Below are 21581 nucleotides of genomic sequence, written 5' to 3' on the forward strand. Positions count from 1 at the left end.
TGGGGCAGGGGATGTGGGGCGGGGGGGGATGTGGGGCAGGGGGTGTGGGGCGGGGGGGGATGTGGGGCAGGAGGGGGATGTGGGGCGGGAGGGGGAAGTGGGGCAGGGGGGGGATGTGGGGCTGGAGGGGTGTGGGGCAGGGGGGGATGTGGGGCGGGGGGGATCTGGGGCGGGGAGGGAAGCAGCCCCTGGGGTGCAGGTGCCTGTGGGGCTGCCCCACACATCCCTGGGTATCCCTGGGGCTGCCCCACACGTCCCCGTGTGTCTATGGGGCTGCCCCACACATCCCCCTATATCTATGGGGCTGCCCCCCACGTCCCCCCTCCCCGTGGGGCCAACCCTCCCCTGGGCTGCCCCACACGTCCCCGTGTGTCCATGGGGCTGCCCCACACATCCTCCTATATCCATGGGGCTGCCCCACACATCCCCCCCTACCCGTGGGGCTGCCCCACACATCCCCCTATATCTGTGGGGCTGCCCCCCACGTCCCCCCCACCCCGTGGGGCTGCCCCACACATCCCCCTATATCTATGGGGCTGCCCCCCACGTCTCCCCTCCCCGTGGGGCTGCCCCACACATCCCCCTGTATCCCTGGGGCTGCCCCACATGTCCCCCTATATCTATGGGGCTGCCCCCACGTCCCCCCTCCCCGTGGGGCCAACCCTCCCCTGGGCTGCCCCCCCGCACAGACCCGGCACTTTGCGGCCCCGGCCGCCTTCGCCCCCCCGGCCGAGCCCGGCTCCTTCCAGGGGGCGCAGGGGGGTCCCGGCCCCTTCGCCGTGGGGCAGAGCCAGCCCAGCTTCCCCCCGGGGCAGCCCGTGCCGGGGGGCTACGGCGGCGGCCAGCAGCTGCGCGGTGAGCGCTATGGGGCAGCACTGGGGGGTGGAGCTATGGGGCAGCGCTATGGGGCAGCTGCGCGGTGAGCGCTATGGGGCGCTATGGGGCTGGGGGGCGGAGCTATGGGGCTGGGGGGGGCTATGGGGCTGGGGGGCAGCGCTGGGGGGGCGCTATGGGGCAGCGCTATGGGGCAGCGCTATGGGGCTGGGGGGGGCTATGGGGCTGGGGGGCAGCGCTGGGGGGGCACTATGGGGCGCTATGGGGCAGCTGCGCAGTGAGCGGGGAGCGGAGCTATGGGGGGGCAGCGCTATGGGGCAGCTGCGCGGTGAGCGGGGGGGCGCTATGGGGGGGCAGCGCTATGGGGCGGCGCTATGGGGCGCTATGGGGCAGCGCTATGGGGCAGCTGCGCGGTGAGCAGGGGGTCGGAGCTATGGGGCAGCGCTGGGGGGCACTATGGGGCGCTATGGGGCAGCGCTATGGGGCAGCGCTATGAGGCACTATGGGGCAGCTGCGCGGTGAGCGCGGGGGGCGGCGCGGGGGGCAGCGCTATGGGGCTGGGGGGGCTATGGGGGAGCGCTATGGGGCTGGGGGGTGCTATGGGGCAGTGCTATGGGGCAGCGCTGGGGGCAGCACTGGGGGGCGCTATGGGGCACTATGGAGCTGTGGAGCGCTATGGGGCTGGGGGGGGTGCTATGGGGTGCTGTGGGAGCTATGGGGCTGTGGGAGCTATGGGGCTGGGGGGACTATGGGGCGCTATGGGGCTGGAGGGGGGCTATGGGGCTGGGGGGGGCTATGGGGCTGGGGGGGGCTATGGGGCACTATGGGGCTGGGGGGGGGCGCTATGGGGCTGGGGATGCCGTGGGGCTGGGCTGTCTATGGGGCACTGTGGGTCAGGGGGTCGCTGTGGGGCTGGGGGGGGGGGGCTATGGGGCTGGGGTCGCTCCGTGGGGGTTGGGGGGGGGGTCACGTGTGGGTCACGTGGGGGTCACGTGTGGGTCTGGGGGTCACGTGGAGGTCACGTGGGGGCTCTGGGGGGGGGGTCACGTGTGGGTCACGTGTGGGTCTGGGGGTCACGTGGGGGTCACGTGTGGGTCACGTGTCCCCCCCCCCCCCCAGGCCCCGCCGCCTTCCCGGCCCTGCCCTTCCTGTCCCAGCAGCAGCCGCCCGGATACGGCCTCCACTTCCCCCCCGCGCAGGGAGGTCAGGGGGCGGGGCCAGGGGAGGGACCGCCCACCGGGGGGGGGGGGCGGGGCCAGGGGAGGGACCGCCCACGGGGGGGGGGGGGCGGGGCCAGGGGGGAGGGACCGCCCACGGGGGGGGGGGCGGGGCCAAGGGGAGGGACCGCCCACGGGGGGGGGGCGGGACCAAGGGGAGGGACCGCCCACGGGGGGGGGGGCGGGGCCAAGGGGGCACCCCCCCATGGGGGCGGGGCGAGGGAGGGACCCGCCCACGGGGGGGGGCCAAGGGGAGGGACCGCCCACGGGAGGGGCGGGGCCAAGGGAGGGACCCTTCCCCCAGGGGGTGGAGCCAGTGGGGGTGGAGCCAGAGGGAGCCACCCACAGGGGGCGGAGCCAGAGGGGAACCTGCCCGTGGGGGGCGGAGTCAAGGGGGGAGCTGCCGGGGAGGGCGGAGCCGATGGGGGGCGGAGCCCAGGCTGAGGTGGCCCCGCCCACTGTGGGGGGTGGAGCCTCCTCTGACCCCGCCCCTCTGGGGGGGGCAGATATCGCCCCCCCCCCCCATTCCAGAGTGGGCGGGGGCGGAGCCAGGGGGAGGGGGGAGGCCCCGCCCCCCCGTGCAACCCCGCCCCCGTTTTGGAGGGGGTGGGGCCTGAGGGAGCCCCGCCCCCAACACGTGACCCTGCCCCCAACACGTGGCCCCGCCCCCCCCAGGGTTCCTGGCCCCGGGCAGCTCCCTCCCCCTGCAGAAGCAGCTGGAACAGGCGAACCAACAGTCGGGCTTCTCCGACGCCGTGAGTGACACCGCGACAAGGGGGACACCGTGACGTGGGGGGACACGGTGACAACATGACGTGGGGGACACCGCGACAACACCGTGACACAGGGACACCGCAACAACACCGCGACAAGGGGGACCCCGCGACAACACCGCGACAACACGACATGGGGGACACTGCGACAACACCGTGACACGGGGGACACCGCGACACCGAGCGGACACCATGACATGGGGGAAACACTACAACACCATGACAACACCCCGGGGGCACTGTAATGCTGTGGGGACACTGCGACACTATGACACGGAGGGGGGACACGGTGACACCATGACAACACTGAAACACCGTGGGGAACACCGTGAAGACACTGCGACACCAGGAACAGCCCAACAACACCGCAGGATACGGCAACACCGTGACATGGGGTGGGGAACACCGCGATGCCGTGACAACACCGTGACACCCGGGATGCTGGGAACACTGTGACACCGTAACAACAGCACGGGGACACCGCGACACGGGGAGGGGACGTTGCCACACTGGGAACAATGCGGGGACAGCAGGACAATGTGGGGGACAGCGGGACAACAACGTGACAGCGCGGGGACACGGTGACACCGCAAGAACACCGTGACGCTGTGGGGGATACAGTGTAACAACACTGTGATACCATGGAGACACCGCGACACTGGGGACACCATGACAACACCGGGGACAGCACAACAACACTGTAACAACACCCAAACACCGTGGGGACACTGCGACACCATGACAGCACTGGGACACTGTGACACCACGGGGACACTGTGACAACACCGCGACACCAGGGAGGCTGTGACACTGCGATGACTCCATGGGGACACCCAGACACGGGGGTGCCGCAACACCGGGGGGGCCACAACAACACGGGGACACTGGGATGACAGTGCGACAACACCGTGACGTGGGGGACACCGCGCCAACAGCGTGACAACAGCGTGACACGGGACACAGGGGGACATTGGGGACATGGGGGACACTGGGGACGTGGGGACATTGGGGTCACGGGGACACTGGGGTCACGGGGTCACGGGGTCGCCGCGCGGTGGCCCCGCCCCCCGCTGACCCCGCCCCCTTGGCCCCGCCCCCAGCCCAGCCTGCGGCCCCTGCACCCCCCGGCCCTGCACCCCAGCCCTGCTCTGCTGCCGGCGCCGCAGCTGCCGCTGCAGGGGGCGGCCAAGGTGAGCGACAACAGCGTGACAACAGCGCGACAACCCCGTGTGTGTGTGTGTGTGTGTGGGGTGACAACACCGAACGTGTGGGTGACAACACCCAGCGTGTGGGTGACAACCGCGTGACAACCCCCAATGTGTGTGTGGGTGACAACACGCAACGTATGGGTGTGACAACCCCCGTGTGTGTGTGACAACACTCAATGTGTGGGTGACAACCGCGTGACAACACCCGATGTGTGTGTGTGACAACACCCGACGTGTAGCTGACACCCCCCGTGACAACCCCCGTGTGTGTGTGTGACAACACCCGATATGTGGGTGACAACCGCGTGTGTGTGTGAGACACCCCCGTGACAACACCCAATGTGTGTGTGACAACCCTAACATGACACCCCCACGTGGGTGACAACCCCCAACGTGTGGGTGACAACCCCTGTGTGTGTGTGGGTGACAACCCCGCGCAGGTGACAACCCCCCCATGTGTGACACCCCCCTGGAATGTGGGACCCCCCCCCAAAATGTGGGACCCCCCCCATGTGACCCCGCCCATTTCGGGGGGGGAGGGGGGGAGGAATCGTCCCGTGTGCAGTGACCCCGCCCACGTGTTGGGGGGGGAGGGGCTGTCACGGCCTCTGCAGTGACCCCGCCCCCCTTTGTGTCCCCGCCCCCTTTGTGACCCCGCCCCCCTTTGTGACCCTGCCCCCCTTTGTGACCCCGCCCCCCTTTGTGACCCCGCCCCCCCTTTGTGACCCCGCCCCCCTTTGTCCCCCCCCCCCAGTCCGCCCTCCCCTTCCCCCACCCGGCCCGTCCGGCCTCCCGGGCAGTTTCCCCCCCCCCCACGGGGCCGCCCAACAGCCCCACGCGGTGAGTGACAACAACAGCCCCTCCCCCCGCGGGGACAGTGGGACGGGGGGGGGACACGGGGGGGGACGGGGACATGGGGGGACATGGGGGGACATTGGGACATGGGGACACCCGGTCACAGGGGTAATGGGGACACCTGGGACTGGGGATGGGGGTAACAGGGACACCCGGGATTTGGGGACACCCAGGACCAGGGATGGGGGGGGGGGGGGTCACGGGGGGGGGTAATGGGGACACCCGGGACATGGGGACACTGGGAGTGGGGACAGGGGGACACCCGGGGACACCCGGGTCATGGCAGGGGGGACACCAGGAACCAGGGACACCTGGGAGCGGGGACGGGGGTAACAGGGACACCCGGGTCACAGGGACACCCAGGACCAGGGACAGGGAGGTTGCGGGGACGCCTGGGGGAGGGAGGGTGACACCCAGGGGTTGTGGTGGTGACACGGGGTTGTTGTCATGCGGGGGGTTGTCATGGTGATGGAGGGGCGTTGTCACGGTGACGGGGGGTGTCATGGGGATGCACGGGGCTGTTAGGGTGACACGTGGGGGTCATTGGGGTGACAGGGGGGCTGTTGTGGTTACAGACCGGGGTTGTCACGGTGACAGAAGGGTCTTGTCACGGGGACAGGGTTGTCATGGGGATACACGGGGTTGTCGCGGTGACACGTGGGGGTTGTTGGGGTGACGCATGGGGGTTGTTGGGGTGACGCATGGGGGTCGTCACGGTGACCCCCGTGTTGTCACGGTGACGCGCGGGGGTTGTTGGGGTGACGCGCGGGGGTTGTCACGGTGACGCGCGGGGGTCGTCGCGGTGACGTGCGGGGGTTGTCACGGTGACACATGGGTTGTCGCGGTGACGCACGGGGGTTGTTGGGGTGACGCGCGGGGGTCGTCGCGGTGACCCCCATGTCGTCACGGTGACGTGTGGTGGTTGTCACGGTGACGCGCGGGGGTCGTCGCCGTCGCGGTGACGCCCCCCCCCGCTGGCCCCGCCCCCAGGCCGCCTTCGCGGGCGCCGCCCCCCCCGCCGCCCGTCACCCCTTCCTGCCCCACGGGCAGGGCCAGCGCTTCTACCACAAGTGAGCCCCGCCCCCCCGTGACGTCAGCACCAGGCCACGCCCCCTGTCATATTAAACTCGCTCTTGTTTTTTTATTGAGGCTGATTAACAAATGTCCGGGGGGGGGGGGGGGGGGGGAGGGGGGGGGAGGGGAAGGGGGCGGGGCCAGGGAGGGGAGCGGGGGGTTGGCTCCGCCCCCCGCGCGGGGGCGGGGCTGGGGGGGGGGGCCGGCCCCGGCGCCGAGGGGGGAGGGGAGGGAGGGGGCGGCCGTGGGGCGGCCGTGGGGCGGCCGTGGGGCAGGGGGGGGGCGGCCGTGGGGCAGCCGTGGGGCAGGGGGGGGGCGGCGCCCCCCGGCCCCCCCCCGCCCCCCCGGCCGCGGCCGTAGTGTTCCGGGGCCCCCGCGGCCGCCGCCGCCTCCACCTGCAACGGGGAGCCCCATAGCGACCCATAGCGACCCATAGCGACCCCCATAGCGACCCCCATGTGACCCATAGCGACCCATAGCTGCCCCATAGCGACCCATACCGACCCCCAATGTGACCCATAGCGACCCATAGTGACCCCCATGTGACCCATAGCGACCCCCAATGTGACCCATAGCGACCCCCATGTGACCCATAGTGACCCATAGCAACCCCAATGTGACCCATAGCGACACCTGGACCCATAGCACCCCCCCATAGCGACCCATAGCGACCCCCAATGTGACCCATAGCGACCCCCATGTGACCCATAGCGACCCATAGCAACCCCCAATGTGACCCATAGTGACACCTGGACCCATAGCGCCCCCCCCATAGCGACCCATAGCGACACCCCGGGACCCACAGCGACCCCCATAGTGACCCACAGTGACCCCTTGGACCCATAGCGACCCCCATAGCAACCCATAGTGACCACCCGGACCCACAGCGACCCCCCAGCCCCACAGCGGCCCCCCCGGACCCCGCCCCACAGCGGGTCCCCCTGCCCCACGGCGGGTTCCCCCGCCCCACGGCGCCCCTCACCTGCGTCTCCTTTACTTGGCCATGGCCTTGATGGCGACAGCAGCTTCCTCGGTCATGGCCGACAGCACCGTGATCTGTGGGGCGGGGGGGGGTGAGCCCCACAGCGCCCCCCAAGCGACCGCCAGAGCCCCCAGCCCCACATCACCCCATAGCGCCACCATGGGCTGGGATCCGCTCGCTGCAGTGGGGCCGCCCAGCCCCATAGCTGCCCCATAGCGCCCCATAGCCGCCCCATAGCTGCCCCATAGTGCCCCACAGCTGCCCCAGAGCGCCCCATAGTGCCCCATAGCCGCCCCAGAGCGCCCCATAGCCGCCCCATAGCGCCCCATAGCCGCCCCATAGCTGCCCCACACCGCCCCATAGCACCCCATAGCTGCCCCATAGCTGCCCCATAGCGCCCCATAGCCGTACCAGGATCTCCTCGCCGCAGTCGTACTTCTGCTCGATCTCCCGGCCCAGCCCCATAGCTGCCCCATAGCCGCCCCATAGCTGCCCCATAGCCGCCCCACACCGCCCCACACCGCCCCATAGCCGCCCCATAGCCGCACCAGGATCTCCTCGCCGCAGTCGTACTTCTGCTCGATCTCGCGGCCCAGCCCCATAGCCGCCCCATAGCTGCCCCACACCGCCCCACACCGCCCCATAGCCGCCCCACACCGCCCCATAGCCCCGTACCAGGATCTCCTCGCCGCAGTCGTACTTCTGCTCGATCTCCCGGCCCAGCTCCCCCTCCGGCAGCCTCAGGTCCTCCCGCACCTCCCCGCTGTCTTGCAGCAGGGACAGGTACCCGTCCTGGATGCCGATGAGCTGGGGGCGGAGCCGAGGGGGCGGGGTCAGCGAGGGGGCGGGGTCAGCGAGGCGGCCCCGCCCCATGGCAAAACCCCGCCCCATAGGGTGAGCCCCGCCCCTTAGCAAAGACCCCGCCCCATAGCCCTGACCCCGCCCCATAACCCCCCCCATAACCCATAACCCCGCCCCATAGCCAAAACCCCGCCCCATAGGGATGACCCCGCCCCATAGGGATGACCCCGCCCCATAGGGGTGACCCCGCCCCATAGGGGTGACCCCGCCCCATAGGGGTGACCCCGCGCCATAGGGGTGACCCGCGCCAGGCCCGCCATAGGGGTGACCCCGCGCCATAGGGGTGACCCCGCCGCCATAGGGGCATAGACGCAAGGGCCCACCCGCTGCATAGCCCACCCGCCCAAGCAAACCCCGCCCCATAGTGCAAACCCCGCCCCATAGCAAAGACCCTGCCCCATAGCACAAACCCCACCCCTTTGCAAAGACCCCGCCCCTTAGGGTAAGCCCCGCCCATAGCCCAAGCCCCGCCCCAGCTGCCCCCTCCCCATGGAGGTGACCCCGCCCCATTGTGAAGCCCCGCCCCATAGCCCCACCCCGCCCCTTAGGGTAAACCCCGCCCTTAGCACAAGCCCCGCCCCATAGCGCAGAGCCCCCCCAGCTGCCCCCTCCCCACGGCGGTGACCCCGCCCCCAGCTGCCCCAAGCCCCGCCCACCCTCCCGAGCCCCTCCCCTGCCCCGCCCCCCTTATTGCCCCGCCCCCCCTTATTGCCCCACCCGGCAGCTGCTCCTCTCCATGTTGGGCCCTGTTGCCCCGTTACCCCCTTGGTACCCCCCATTACCCCCATTGTTACCCCGTTGTTACCCCCTCATTACTCCCATTGTTATCCCCGTTGTTACCCCCTTGTTACCCTGTTGTTACCCCCCTTATTGCCCCACGTGGCAGTCGCTCCTCTCGACGTTCCTGCCCTGTTGCCCCCCTCATTCCCCCGTTCCTGCCCCATTACCCCCATTGTTACCCCATTGTTACCCCCTCGTTACCCCATCATTACCCCAATGTTACCCCATTATTACCCCGCTGTTACCCCCTCGTTACCCCACGTGGCAGTCGCTCCTCTTGATGTTGGCCACGTCCATGTTGTGGTTGTTACACCCCATGGTTACCCCCATTGTTACTCATATTGTTACCCCCTCATTATCCCATTGTTACCCCATCGTTACCCCATCGTTACTCACCTGGAAGTCGCTCCTCTTGATGTTGGGCACGTCCATGTTGTGGCTGTTGCTCCCCATCCTTACCCCGTTGTTACTCCCCCTCGTTACCCCCTCATTTCCCCGTTGTTACTCCCATTGTTACCCCATCGTTACCCCCTCGTTACTCACCTGGAAGTCGCTCCTCTTGATGTTGGGCACGTCCATGTTGTGGGTGGACGGGCAGATGTCCTCGTTACCCCATCGTTACCCCCTCGTTACCCCATCATTACCCCATCGTTACTCCCATTGTTACCCCATCGTTACCCCATTGTTACTCACCTGGAAGTCGCTCCTCTTGATGTTGGGCACGTCCATGTTGTGGGTGGACGGGCAGATGTCCTCGTACTTCTTCCCCGTGAAGATGTCGATGCCGACCAGGTGCACCTGGACATGGGGACACGGGGGGACGTTGGGGACACTGGGGACACCGCGGGGACAACGGGGACACAGGGAGGACGTGGGGACATTGGGGGGAACACGGGGAATAGGGGACGTTTGATGGGACATAGGGGGTCAATGCTGTCCAGGTGCACCTGGATATGGGGACACGGGGGACGTTGGGGACATTGGGGACACCATGGGGGGACATGGGGACATTGGGGACACCATGGGGACACGGGGGGACGTTGGGGACACTGGGGACACCATGGGGGGACATGGGGACGTTGGGGACACTGAGGACACCGTGGAGACACGGGGGGGGACACAGGGAGGACACGGGGACATTGGGGACACCGCAGGGACACTGGGGAAACCTTGGGGACACAGGGGGGACACAGGGGGCCACTGCCGACCTGGTGCACCTGGATATGGGGACACGGGGGGGACATTGGGGACACTGGGGGACATGGGGGACACGGGGGGTTCGATGCCAACCGGGTGCACCCGGGCACAGGGGACACTGGGGACACATTTGGGACGTGGGGACACGCAGGGACATGGGGGGACACTGGGGACACGGCAGGAGGTGGCACTGGGGATGCAGGGGGGACCCCAAGGACATTGGGGGGGACAGAGGAGGACACAATGGGGACACCAGGGACACCAGAGGGGGGACACGGGACACACTGGAGACATTGGGGACACAGGGGGGACATTGGGGACACCAGAGACACAGACGGGAGACACTGGGGACACAGGGGGGCGTTGGGGACGCCAGGGACACTGTGGACCCACCAGGACACAGGGGGACAAACCAGGGACACCAGGGGGACACGGGGGGGACACTGGGGACACCCTGGTGTGGCCGCGCTGGCCACAGACACGAGGGGACCCGGTGACAGGACAGGGAGCGGGGGGTTCTCTAGTGTCTCGTATAGGGTTGTGCTCGGGGTTTGGTGGACGTTATGGATATGGGGACGCCTTGGGGACACCTTGGGGACATTGGGGACATGGGGACAGACCTTGGCGTGGCCGTGCTTGCCCGTCTTGGACGTGGATGCGGGATGGGGGGATTCTCTAGTGTCTCGTATGGGGTTGTGCTCCAGGTTTTGGTAGATGTTACGGATACAGGGATGTGTTGTGGACACGGTGACGCGTTGGGGACACCTTGGGGACACGTTGGGGACATGTCACCCACCTTGGCGTGGCCGTGCTTGCCCGTCTTGGACGTGGATGTGGGATGTGGGGATTCTCTAGTGTCTCGTATGGGGTTGTGCTCGGGGTTTGGTGGACGTTATGGATATGGGGACACCTTGGGGACACGTTGGGGACACCGTGGCCGTGTGACCCACCTTGGCGTGGCCGTGCTTGCCCGTCTTGGACGTGGATGTGGGATGTGGGGATTCTCTAGTGTCTCGTATGGGGTTGTGCTCCAGGTTTTGGTAGATGTTACGGATACAGGGATGTGTTGTGGACACGGTGACGCGTTGGGGACACCTTGGGGACATTGGGGACATGGGGACAGACCTTGGCGTGGCCGTGCTTGCCCGTCTTGGACGTGGATGTGGGATGGGGGGATTCTCTAGTGTCTCATATAGGGTTGTGCTCGGGGTTTGGTGGACGTTATGGACATGGTGACACCTTGGGGACACCTTGGGGACATTGGTGACACCTCGGGGACATGCCACCCACCTTGGCGTGGCCGTGCTTGCCCGTCTTGGACGTGGATGCGGGATGGGGGGATTCTCTAGTGTCTCGTATGGGGTTGTGCTCGGGGTTTGGTGGACGTTATGGACACGGTGACGCGTTGGGGACACGTTGGGGACATTGGGGACGTGCCACCCACCTTGGCGTGGCCGTGCTTGCCCGTCTTGGACGTGGATGTGGGATGGGGGATTCTCTAGTGTCTCGTATAGGGTTGTGCTCGGGGTTTGGTGGATGTTGCTGACACGGTGACGCGTTGGGGATGTTGGGGACACGTTGGGGACACTTTGGGGACATGCCACCCACCTTGGCGTGGCCGTGCTTGCCCGTCTTGGACGTGGATGTGGAATGAGGGGATTCTCTAGTGTCTCGTATAGGGTTGTGCTCGGGGTTTGGTGGACGTTATGGATATGGGGACACCTTGGGGACACCTTGGGGACATTGGGGACGTGCCACCCACCTTGGCGTGGCCGTGCTTGCCCGTCTTGGACGTGGATGTGGGATGTGGGGATTCTCTAGTGTCTCGTATGGGGTTGTGCTCGGGGTTTGGTAGATGTTATGGATACAGGGATGTGTTGTGGACATGGGGACGCCTTGGGGACACCTTGGGGACATTGGGGACATGGGGACAGACCTTGGCGTGGCCGTGCTTGCCCGTCTTGGACGTGGATGTGGGATGGGGGGGTTCTCTAGTGTCTCGTATGGGGTTGTGCTCGGGGTTTGGTGGATGTTGCTGACACGGTGATGCCCGGGACACGTTGGGGACACGTTGGGGACATTGGGGACATGCCACCCACCTTGGCGTGGCCGTGCTTGCCCGTCTTGGACGTGGATGTGGGATGTGGGGATTCTCTAGTGTCTCGTATGGGGTTGTGCTCCAGGTTTTGGTAGATGTTATGGATACAGGGATGTGTTGTGGACATGGGGACACCTTGGGGACACCTTGGGGACATTGGGGACGTGCCACCCACCTTGGCGTGGCCGTGCTTGCCCGTCTTGGACGTGGATGCGGGATGTGGGGATTCTCTAGTGTCTCGTATAGGGTTGTGCAGTACGTTTGGTGGACGCTATGGATATGGGGACACCTTGGGGACACTGGGGACACTTTGGGGACGTGCCACCCACCTTGGCGTGGCCGTGCTTGCCCGTCTTGGACGTGGATGTGGGATGTGGGGATTCTCTAGTGTCTCGTACGGGGTTGTGCTCGGGGTTTGGTGGACGTTATGGACATGGGGACACCTTGGGGACACGTTGGGGATGTTGTGGCCGTGTCACCCACCTTGGCGTGGCCGTGCTTGCCCGTCTTGGACGTGAATGCGGGATGGGGAGATTCTCTAGTGTCTCGTATGGGGTTGTGCTCGGGGTTTGGTGGACGTTATGGATATGGGGACACCTTGGGGACATTGGGGACATGGGGACAGACCTTGGCGTGGCCGTGCTTGCCCGTCTTGGACGTGCTCATCTCGACGATCTTGCAGGGCCGCCCCTTGAGCACCACGAAGCCGTTCTTGCGCAGCGCCGAGCACTGCATGGGGAACGTGGCCGAGGCGCCCGCGTCGCCCGTCTCGAAGTCCAGCTCGTCCGCCATGGCTCCTGCGGGATAGCGGCGGGATCGGCGGGAATACCGCGGGATCAGCGGGAATAACGGCGGGATCAGCGGGAATAACGTCGGGATCGGCGGGAATACCGCCGGGATCGGCGGGAATAACGTCGGGATCGGCGGGAATAACGTCGGGATCAGCGGAATAATGTCAGGAGGAGCGGGAATACCGCCGGGATCGGCGGGAATACCGTTGGGATCAGCGGGAATACCGTCGGGATCAGCGGGAATACCGCCGGGATCAGCGGGAATAACGTCGGGATCGGCGGAATACCGCCGGGATCGGCGGGAATAACGCCGGGATCGGCGGGAATAACGCCGGGATCAGCGGGAATACCGCCAGGATCAGCGGGAATACCGCCGGGATCAGCGGGAATACCGCCGGGAGGAGCGGGAATAACGTCGGGGATCAGCGGGAATACCGCGGGAGGAGCGGGAATAACGTCGGGATCAGCGGGAATAATGTCGGGAGGAGCGGGAATAATGTCGGGAGGAGCGGGAATAATGTCGGGAGGAGCGGGAATACCACCGGGATCAGCAGGAATACCGCTGGGATCGGCGGGAATAACGTCGGATCGGCGGGAATAACGCTGGGATCAGCGGAATACCGCCGGGAGGAGCGGGAATAACGTCAGGAGGAGCGGGAATACCGCCGGGAGGAGCGGGAATACCGCCGGGAGGAGCGGGAATACCGCCGGGATGAGCGGGAATACCGCCGGGATCAGCGGGAATAACGTCGGGATCAGCGGGAATAACGCTGGGATCAGCGGGAATAACGTCGGGATCGGCGGGAATAACGTCGGGATCGGCGGGAATAACGTCGGGATCAGCGGGAATAACACCGGGATCAGTGGGAACGCCGCGGGATGAGCGGGAATAACACTAGGATCAGCGGGAACGGGGGCAGGGATGAGCGGGAATAACACTGGGATCAGTGGGAACGGAGCAGGGATGAGCGGGAATAACACTGGGATCAGCAGGAACGCCGCCGGGATAAGCGGGAATGGAGCCGGAACGGAGCCAGGAGGAGCGGAATGGAGCGGGAAGAACACCGGGATCAGGCGGGAACGCCACAGGATCAGCGGAACGGGGCAGGAACGGAGCCGGGATGAGCGGGAATGGAGCAGGGATGGAGCGGGAACGGAACGGGAACGGAGAGGGAACAGAGCCGGGATGAGCGGGAACAGGGCAGGGATGAGCGGGAATGGAGCAGGAACGGACCAGGAACAGCGCCAGGATGAGCAGGAATGGAGTGGGAAGAACACCAGATCAGCGGGAACACCGGGATCAGCGGGAACACCGGGATCAGCGGGAACAAAGCCGGAACAGAGCCAGGATGAGCAGGAATGGAGCCGGGATGAGCGGGAATGGGCAGGGATAACACCGGGATGAGCGGGAATGTGGCGGGAAGAACACCAGGATCAGCAGGAATAACGCCGGGATGAAGCAGGAATGCTGGGATGAGCGGGAACGGAGCAGGAACCGAGCGGGATGAGCGGGAACAGAGCGGGAGAGGAGCCAGAGCCACCGGGATAAGTGGGAATGGCGCCGGGATGAGCGGGAATGGAGTGGAACAGAGCCGGGATGAGCGGGAACGCAGCAGGGATGGAGCCGGGATGAGCGGAATTGGAGCCGGAGCCACCGGGATGGGCGGGAGAGGAGCAGGATCAGCACCGGGATGAGCGGGATCGGAATGGGAATGGGGTGGGAGCGGAGCGGGATCGGCACCGGGATGAGCGGGATCGGGATGGGAGCGGGATCAGAAGCAGGAGCGGAGCCGGGATGGGATCAGAGCGGGATGAGCAGGAGCAGGATGGAGCAGCGGGATCTGATCTCCCAGCGGGATCGGAGCGGGATGGGAGCGGGATGGGAGCGGGATGAGCACCGGGAATGAGCACCAGGATCCGTGGGATGAGCGGGATCGGTGGGATGAGCACTGGGATTGGGCGCAGGGATTGGGATGGAAACGGCACGTGGAAAGGGATGGGAATGGGAATGAAAGCAGGATAAGGAAGGAGATGGGGAAGGAGATGGGAACAGGGAGAGCGGGAAGGGGACAGGAATGGGGAAGGGGGGATCAGGAAGGATGGGAATGGGGAAGGGTGGGATCGGGATCGGGAAGGGACGGGAATGGGGAAGGGTGGGATCGGGAAGGGACGGGAATGGGGAAGGGGGGATCAGGAAGGGATGGGAATGGGGAAGGGGGGATCGGGATCGGGAAGGGATGGGAATGGGGAAGGGGGGATCGGGATTGGGAAGGGATGGGAATGGGGAAGGGGGGATCGGGATCGGGAAGGGATGGGAATGGGGAAGGGGGGATTGGGATCGGGAAGGGATGGGAATGGGGAAGGCGGGATCGGGAAGGGATGGGAATGGGGAAGGGGGGATCGGGAAGGGATGGGAATGGGGAAGGGGGGATCGGGATCGGAAGGGATGGGAATGGGGAAGGGGGGATCGGGAAGGGATGGGAATGGGGAAGGGGGGATCGGGATTGGGAAGGGACCGGAATGGGGAAGGGGGGATCGGGAAGGGATGGGAATGGGGAAGGGGGATCGGGAAGGGATGGGAATGGGGAAGGGGGGATCGGGATTGGGAAGGGGATGGGAATTGGATGGGAAAGGGGGGATTGGGATTGGGAAGGGACGGGAATGGGGAAGGGGGGATCGGGAAGGGATGGGAATGGGGAAGGGGGGATCGGGATCGGGAAGGGATGGGAATGGGGAAGGGGGGATCGGGAAGGGATGGGAATGGGGAAGGGGGGATCGGGATCGGGAAGGGACGGGAATGGGGAAGGGGGGATCAGGAAGGGATGGGAATGGGGAAGGGGGGATCGGGATCGGGAAGGGATGGGAATGGGGAAGGGGGGATCGGGATTGGGAAGGGATGGGAATGGGAAGGCGGGATCGGGAAGGGATGGGAATGGGGAAGGGGGGATCGGGAAGGGATGGGAATGGGGAAGGGGGGATCGGGATCGGGAAGGGATGGGAATGGGGGAAGGGGGGATCGGGATTGGGGAAGGGATGGGAATGGGGAAGGGGGGATCGGGAAGGGATGGGAATGGGGAAGGGGGGATCGGGATCGGGAAGGGATGGGAATGGGGAAGGGGGGATCGGGAAGGGATGGGAATGGGGAAGGGGGATCGGGAAGGGATGGGAATGGGGAAGGGGGGATCGGGATCAGGAAGGGATGGGAATGGGGAAGGGGGGGATCGGGAAGGGATGGGAATGGGGAAGGGGGGATCGGGATCGGAAGGGATGGGAATGGGGAAGGGGGGATCGGGATTGGGAAGGGATGGGAATGGGGAAGGGGGATCGGGATCGGGAAGGGATGGGAATGGGGAAGGGGGGATCGGGATCGGGAAGGGGTCGGGAAGGGCCCAAGTGTCCGGGGAGGCCCCCGGGGACGGAGGATCCGGGTGGATCCGGGAACGGAGCTGGATCCCCCCCGGCCCGGAATTCCGGGATGAGAGAGCCGGGATCCCCGCGAGGGCCTGGAGCCCCCTCTAAGGAATCCGGGATGGGAAAAATCCGGGATTCCCCCCAAAAACCGGGATCGGGGAGGGGCTGGGATCCCCCAAAGGATCCGGCATCAGGAAGGAGCCGGAGCCACCGCCGGGATCCCGGGAATGGGGATCAGGATCCTCCAGGATCCTCCGGGACACCGGGATCCTCCCCCCGGCTGTTCCCAACACCCGCAAAAGGCGCCAAACGCAGCCCAAAATGCACAAAAAGGTCCCCAAATTCCCCCAAAAGTCCCCAAATCCCCCAAACTGCCCTAAACGCCCCCAAAACATTCCCAAATCTGCCCCAAGTGCCCAAATCCCCCAAACGTCCCCAAATGCCCCCAAACTGCCCCCAAATGTTCCCAAATCTGCCCCAAAGTGCCCAAATCCCCCAAAACATCCCTAAATCTCCCAAAATGTCCCCAAATCCCCCAAACTGCCCCCAAATGTTCCCAAATCTGCCCCAAAGTGCCCAAATCCCCAAAACATCCCTAAATCTCCCAAAATGTCCCGAATCCCCCAAACTGCCCTAAACAACCCCAAATATTCCCAAATCTGCCCCAAAGTGCCCAAATCCCCCAAAACATCCCTAAATCTCCCAAAAGTCCCCAAATCCCCCCAAACTGCCCCCAAATGTTCCCAAATCTGCCCCAAGTGCCCAAATCCCCCCAGAACGTCCCCAAATCCCCCAAAATGTCCCCAAATCCCCCAAAAGTCTCCGAGCCCCCAAAACATCCCCAAACTGCCCCAAAATGTCCCCAGTTCTCTGAAACGCCCCTAAAACCCCCCAAATCGCCCCCAAACCCCCAGAATGTCCCCAAACTGCCCCAAAATCCCCCTGAAACGTCATCAAATCCCCCAAAACGGCTCCAAATCCCGTAAATCGCCCAAAACGTCCCCAAGCCCCCAAAATGTCCCCAAATCCCCCAAACTGCCCCAAGACATCCCCAAATCCCCCAAAGTCCCTAAATCCCCCCAATCACCCCCAAAACATCCCAAACTGCCCCAAAACGTCCACAAATGCCCCAAACTGTCCCCAAATCCCCCTGAAACGCCCCCAAACTGCCCTAAACAGCCCCAAAATGTCCCCAACCCCCCTAAAATGTCCCCAAACTGCCCTAAACGTCCCCAAACCCCCTTAAATCTCCCCAAAACATCGTCAAGCTGCCCAATGTCCCCAAACTGCCCCAAAGTCCCCAAATCCCCCCCAAAATGTCCCCAAATTGCCCCAAATGTCCCCAAACTGCCCTAAGTGCCCCCACACCCCCTGAAAGAAGCCCAAAACTGCCCTAAATGACCCAAATTCTCCCAAAAATCCCCAAATCCCCAAAGGTCCCCAAACTGCTCTAAACGCCCCCAAATTCCCCCAAATCCTAAAGGTCCCCAAACTGCCTCTAAATGTCCCCAGATCCACCTGGAATGTCCCCAAGCTGCCCCAAATGTCCCCAAACTGCCTCCAAACTGCCCCAAAACGTCCCCAAATACCCCCAAAATGTCCCCAAATCCCCCAAAACGTCCCCAAATGCCAAAATGTCCTCAAACTGCCCTAAACGTCCCCAATCCCCCCAAAAACGTCCCCAAATGCCAAAACGTCCCCAAATTGCCAAAACGTCCCCAAACTGCTCTAAATGTCCCCAAATCCTGCCAAAACGTCCCCAAATCCCCAAATGTCCCCAAACTGCCCCAAAACCTCCCCAAATCCCCCAAAACGTCCCTAAATCCCCAAATGTCCCCAAACTGCCCTAAACGTCCCCAAATCCCCCTGAAATGTCCTGGGAGGGGACAGGGGGGGATGGGGGACGGGGGGGGTACGGGGGGGTCATGGGGACAGCAGGGACATGGGGGGACACGGGGGGACATGGGGGGACATGGGGGGACGTGGGCGACATAGGGCGACATGGGGGATATGGGGGAATATGGAGGGACATGGGGGGACATGGGGGAATATGGGGGGACATGGGGGGGTCATGGTGGGACATGGGGGGACATAGAGGGACATGAGGGAACATGGGGGACATGGGGGACACGGAGGGACATAGGGGGACATGGAGGGACATGGGGGGACTTAAGACATAAGGGGACATAAGGGGACACAGGGGACACGGGGGGGTCATGGGGGGATATGGAGGGACATGGGGGGACATGGGGGGACATAGAGGAACATGGGGGACACGGGGGGACATAGGGGGACATAAGGGGACATAAGAGAGACATAGAGGGACATAGGGGGACATAAGGGGACATAGAGGGACATAGAGGGACATAGAGGGACATAAGGGGACATAGAGGGACATGGGGGGACACGAGGGGATATGGAGGGACATGGGGGGACATGGGGGACGTGGGGGGACACGAGGGGATATGGAGGGACATCGGGGGACACAGGAGGACAGAGGGGGACGTGGGACATAGGGGGACATGGGGGGACATAGACGGACATAGACGGACATAGAGAGACATGGGGGACATGGGGGGGGACATAGAGGGGCATAGAGGGACATGGGGGGGTCACGGGGGACATGGGGGGGGTCATGGGGACACGGGGGACACGGAGGGACATGGAGGGGGTCATGGGGACATGGGGGGACATAAAGGGACATAGACGGACACAGAGAAACATGGGGGACATGGGGGGGACACAGAAGGGCATAGAGGGACACGGTGGGACATAGAGGGACATGGGGGGACATAGAGGGACACGGTGGGACATAGAGGGACATAGAGGAACATGGGGGACACGGGGGGACACGGGGGGACATAGAGGGACATGGGGGGGTCACGGGGACCCGGTGACGCCGGGGCCGCCCCCCACGTGACTGCCCCGGGGGGAGGAGCCTGTGGGGGGGGGGCGGGAATCTGCCCCCCCCGGGGCCAAAACCGGCCAAATTGGGGGGGGGGGGGGGACACCGGGGACCCCCCCGTGTCCCCAAGGGGTGGCCGGGGGGGGGGGGACATCAAAGTGTCGCCTTTGCCGTGGGGGGGGGGGTCACACATTGAGGCCCCCCCCCCGCCGCGCTGTCCCCACGTGGCCACGTGGCCCCAAAACCCGCGGTTTTTTCCCCCAAATTTGGGTTTTTTTTTTGGCTCGTGTCCCGGGGCGGGTCCCCATTGGCGCCGCTTGTCCCCAACCCCCCCCCGGTCACCGGTGCCCCCCCCCCCCCCGCTAAAGCCACCCGAGGCCTCTTGGGAAAAAGCGGCGGAAAAACGCGGAAAAGCGCCGAAAAAAGCAAAAAGCGGCCGAAAAAACGCGGAAAAGCGGCGGAACCCCCCCAAACCGCCACCCCCCCCCCTTTTTACCTCATGAAACGGCGGGGGCGGCGGGGGGGGGGGGTCAGGGGCTCCCCCCGGGATCGGCGGGGGGGGGGGGGGAACACGGGGGGGGGGAGCGGGGGGGGACGTTACCGGGGGGGGGGGGGGGGGGTTATAACGTTAAACCGGAGGGGGGGTTGTACCGGGGGGGGGGCCGGGCCGCGCGCGAGGGCCACGCGGGCCGCCCCCCCCCCCTCCCGCCGCCGCCTCAGGGTTCGCGCGCGCGCGGGAACCGCGTGGGGGGGGGGGGGGGGGGGGGGGGGGGGGGGGGCTCCGCCTCGGCCCCCCCCCCCCGCCCCGTTCCCGGCCCCCCCCCCTCCCGTTCTCCCCCCCCCTCCCTCTCCGGTTTCCTTCCCCCCCCCCGCCCGGGCTCACCCGCCGCCTGCGCCGCTCTGGCTGCTGCAACCGCGGGGGCCGCACTGCGCACGCGCAGACTCCCCCCCCCCGCCGGGCGGGGCCGCACTGCGCACGCGCACACGCTCCCCTCCCGGCGGGGGCCGCACTGCGCACGCGCACATTCCCCCCTCCCCCTAGGCGGGGCCGCACTGCGCACGCGCACACTCCCCCGCCCCCTAGGCGGGGCCGCACTGCGCACAGCGCACACTCCCCCGCCCCCTAGGCGGGGCCGCACTGCGCACGCGCACACTCCCCCCTCCCGGGTGGGGCCGCACTGCGCACGCGCAGACTCCCCCTCCCGCTAGGCGGGGGCCGCACTGCGCACGCGCACATCCCCCCCCGCGAGGCGGGGCCCGCCTGCGGCGCATGCGCGGGGCGGGGTGCGCAGGCGCGCTTCGCGCGCGGGGGGGGCTCCACGCGGTTGCATGCGCGGCCACGGCGCATGCGCGGGGCGGCTCCCTCCCCCCCCAGCTCCGCGCGTGCGCACTTCCCCACTCCCGTCCCGCCCTCGCGCTGCCATAGAGTCGCCCCGTGCTGGCTAGCGCGGCCCCACCCTCCGCCGGCAGCCATCTTGTGGCGGGGGCGCCCGCGAGGCGCCGCGTTGCCACGGCAACCGCGCCATAGGCGCGCGGCCCCTATAGGGGCCCGTTGTCCCCTGTACGGTGCCCTCGTCCCCTATGGGATGCCCGTTGTCCCCTATAGGGCACTCTCGTCCCCTATACAGCGCCCTTGTCCCCTATCAGGCGCCCCTGTCCCCTATACGATGCCTCGTCACCTATATGGCGCCTTCATGCCATATTGGACGCCCGTTGTCCCCTATAAGCACCTGCGTCCTGTATAGGGCACCCACTGTCCCTTATACGGCGCCCTCGTCCCCCATAGGGCGCCCATTGTTCGCTTTTATGGCATCCATCATCCCGTATACGATGCCCTCGTCTAGTATATGGTGCTCCTTGTTCCCCATATGGCACCCTTGTCCCCTATACAGTGCCCATTGTCCCCTATAGGGTGTTCATTGTCCCCTATAGGGCACCCCTCGTTCCCTATACAGTGCCCGTTGCCCCCTATACAGCCCCCCTTGTCCCCTATACAGCCCCCGTTGTCCCCTGTAGAGTGTTCATTGTCCCCTATAGGGCGCCCATTGTCCCCTATAGACCCCGCCCCGTCCCCTATACAGCCCCCGTTGTCCCCTACAGGGCGTTCATTGTCCCCTATAGGGCACCCTCATTCCTATACAGTGCCCGTTGTCCCCTATACAGCCCCCCTTGTCCCCTATACAGCCCCCATTGTCCCCTATAGAGTGTTCATTGTCCCCTATAGGGCGCCCGTTGTCCCCTATAGACCCCGCCCCGTCCCCTATACAGCCCCCGTTGTCCCCTACAGGGCGTTCATTGTCCCCTATAGGGCACCCTCATTCCCTATACGGTGCCCGTTGTCCCCCATACAGCCCCTGTTGTCCCCTATAGGCCCCGCCCCATCCCTATACAGTGCCCATTGTGCCCTATAGGGTGTTCATTGTCCCCTATAGGCCTCGCCCCCATCCCCTATACAGCACCCATTGTGCCCTATAGAGTGTTCATTGTCCCCTATAGGGCACCCTCATTCCGTATATGGTGCCCGTTGTTCCCTATAGGGCACCCGTTGTCCCCTATAGAGTGTTTATTGTCCCCTATAGGGCACCCTCATCCCCT

General features: G+C 65.8%; 2 protein-coding genes across 2 annotated transcripts; one reads left to right on the forward strand and one right to left on the reverse strand.

The window, feature by feature from the left end:
* Positions 1-689: 689 nt before the first annotated feature.
* On the forward strand, positions 690-5961 carry LOC148590480 (G protein pathway suppressor 2-like; the record flags this gene model as incomplete). Its single annotated transcript, XM_088538991.1, has 5 exons — positions 690-855; positions 1954-2037; positions 2727-2806; positions 3925-4014; positions 5878-5961. Coding segments are annotated over 5 exons (504 nt in total), but the record flags the coding sequence as incomplete, so codon positions are not given.
* Positions 5962-6942: 981 nt separating this feature from the next.
* EIF5A (eukaryotic translation initiation factor 5A) lies at positions 6943-12671 on the reverse strand. Its single transcript, XM_088538992.1, has 4 exons — positions 12507-12671; positions 9278-9382; positions 7619-7750; positions 6943-7017 (listed from the first exon to the last, which is right to left on the reverse strand). Exons 1-4 carry the CDS (start codon positions 12669-12671, stop codon positions 6955-6957), a joined length of 465 nt encoding a protein of 154 aa, XP_088395118.1. The 3' UTR covers positions 6943-6954.
* Between the last annotated feature and the right edge of the window lie 8910 nt (positions 12672-21581).

The sequence above is a fragment of the Tinamus guttatus genome, unplaced genomic scaffold (genome assembly GCF_059628265.1).
Source record: "Tinamus guttatus ecotype Peru unplaced genomic scaffold, ASM5962826v1 Tinamus_guttatus_pri_ptg001315l, whole genome shotgun sequence".
Lineage (NCBI taxonomy): Eukaryota > Metazoa > Chordata > Aves > Tinamiformes > Tinamidae > Tinamus > Tinamus guttatus.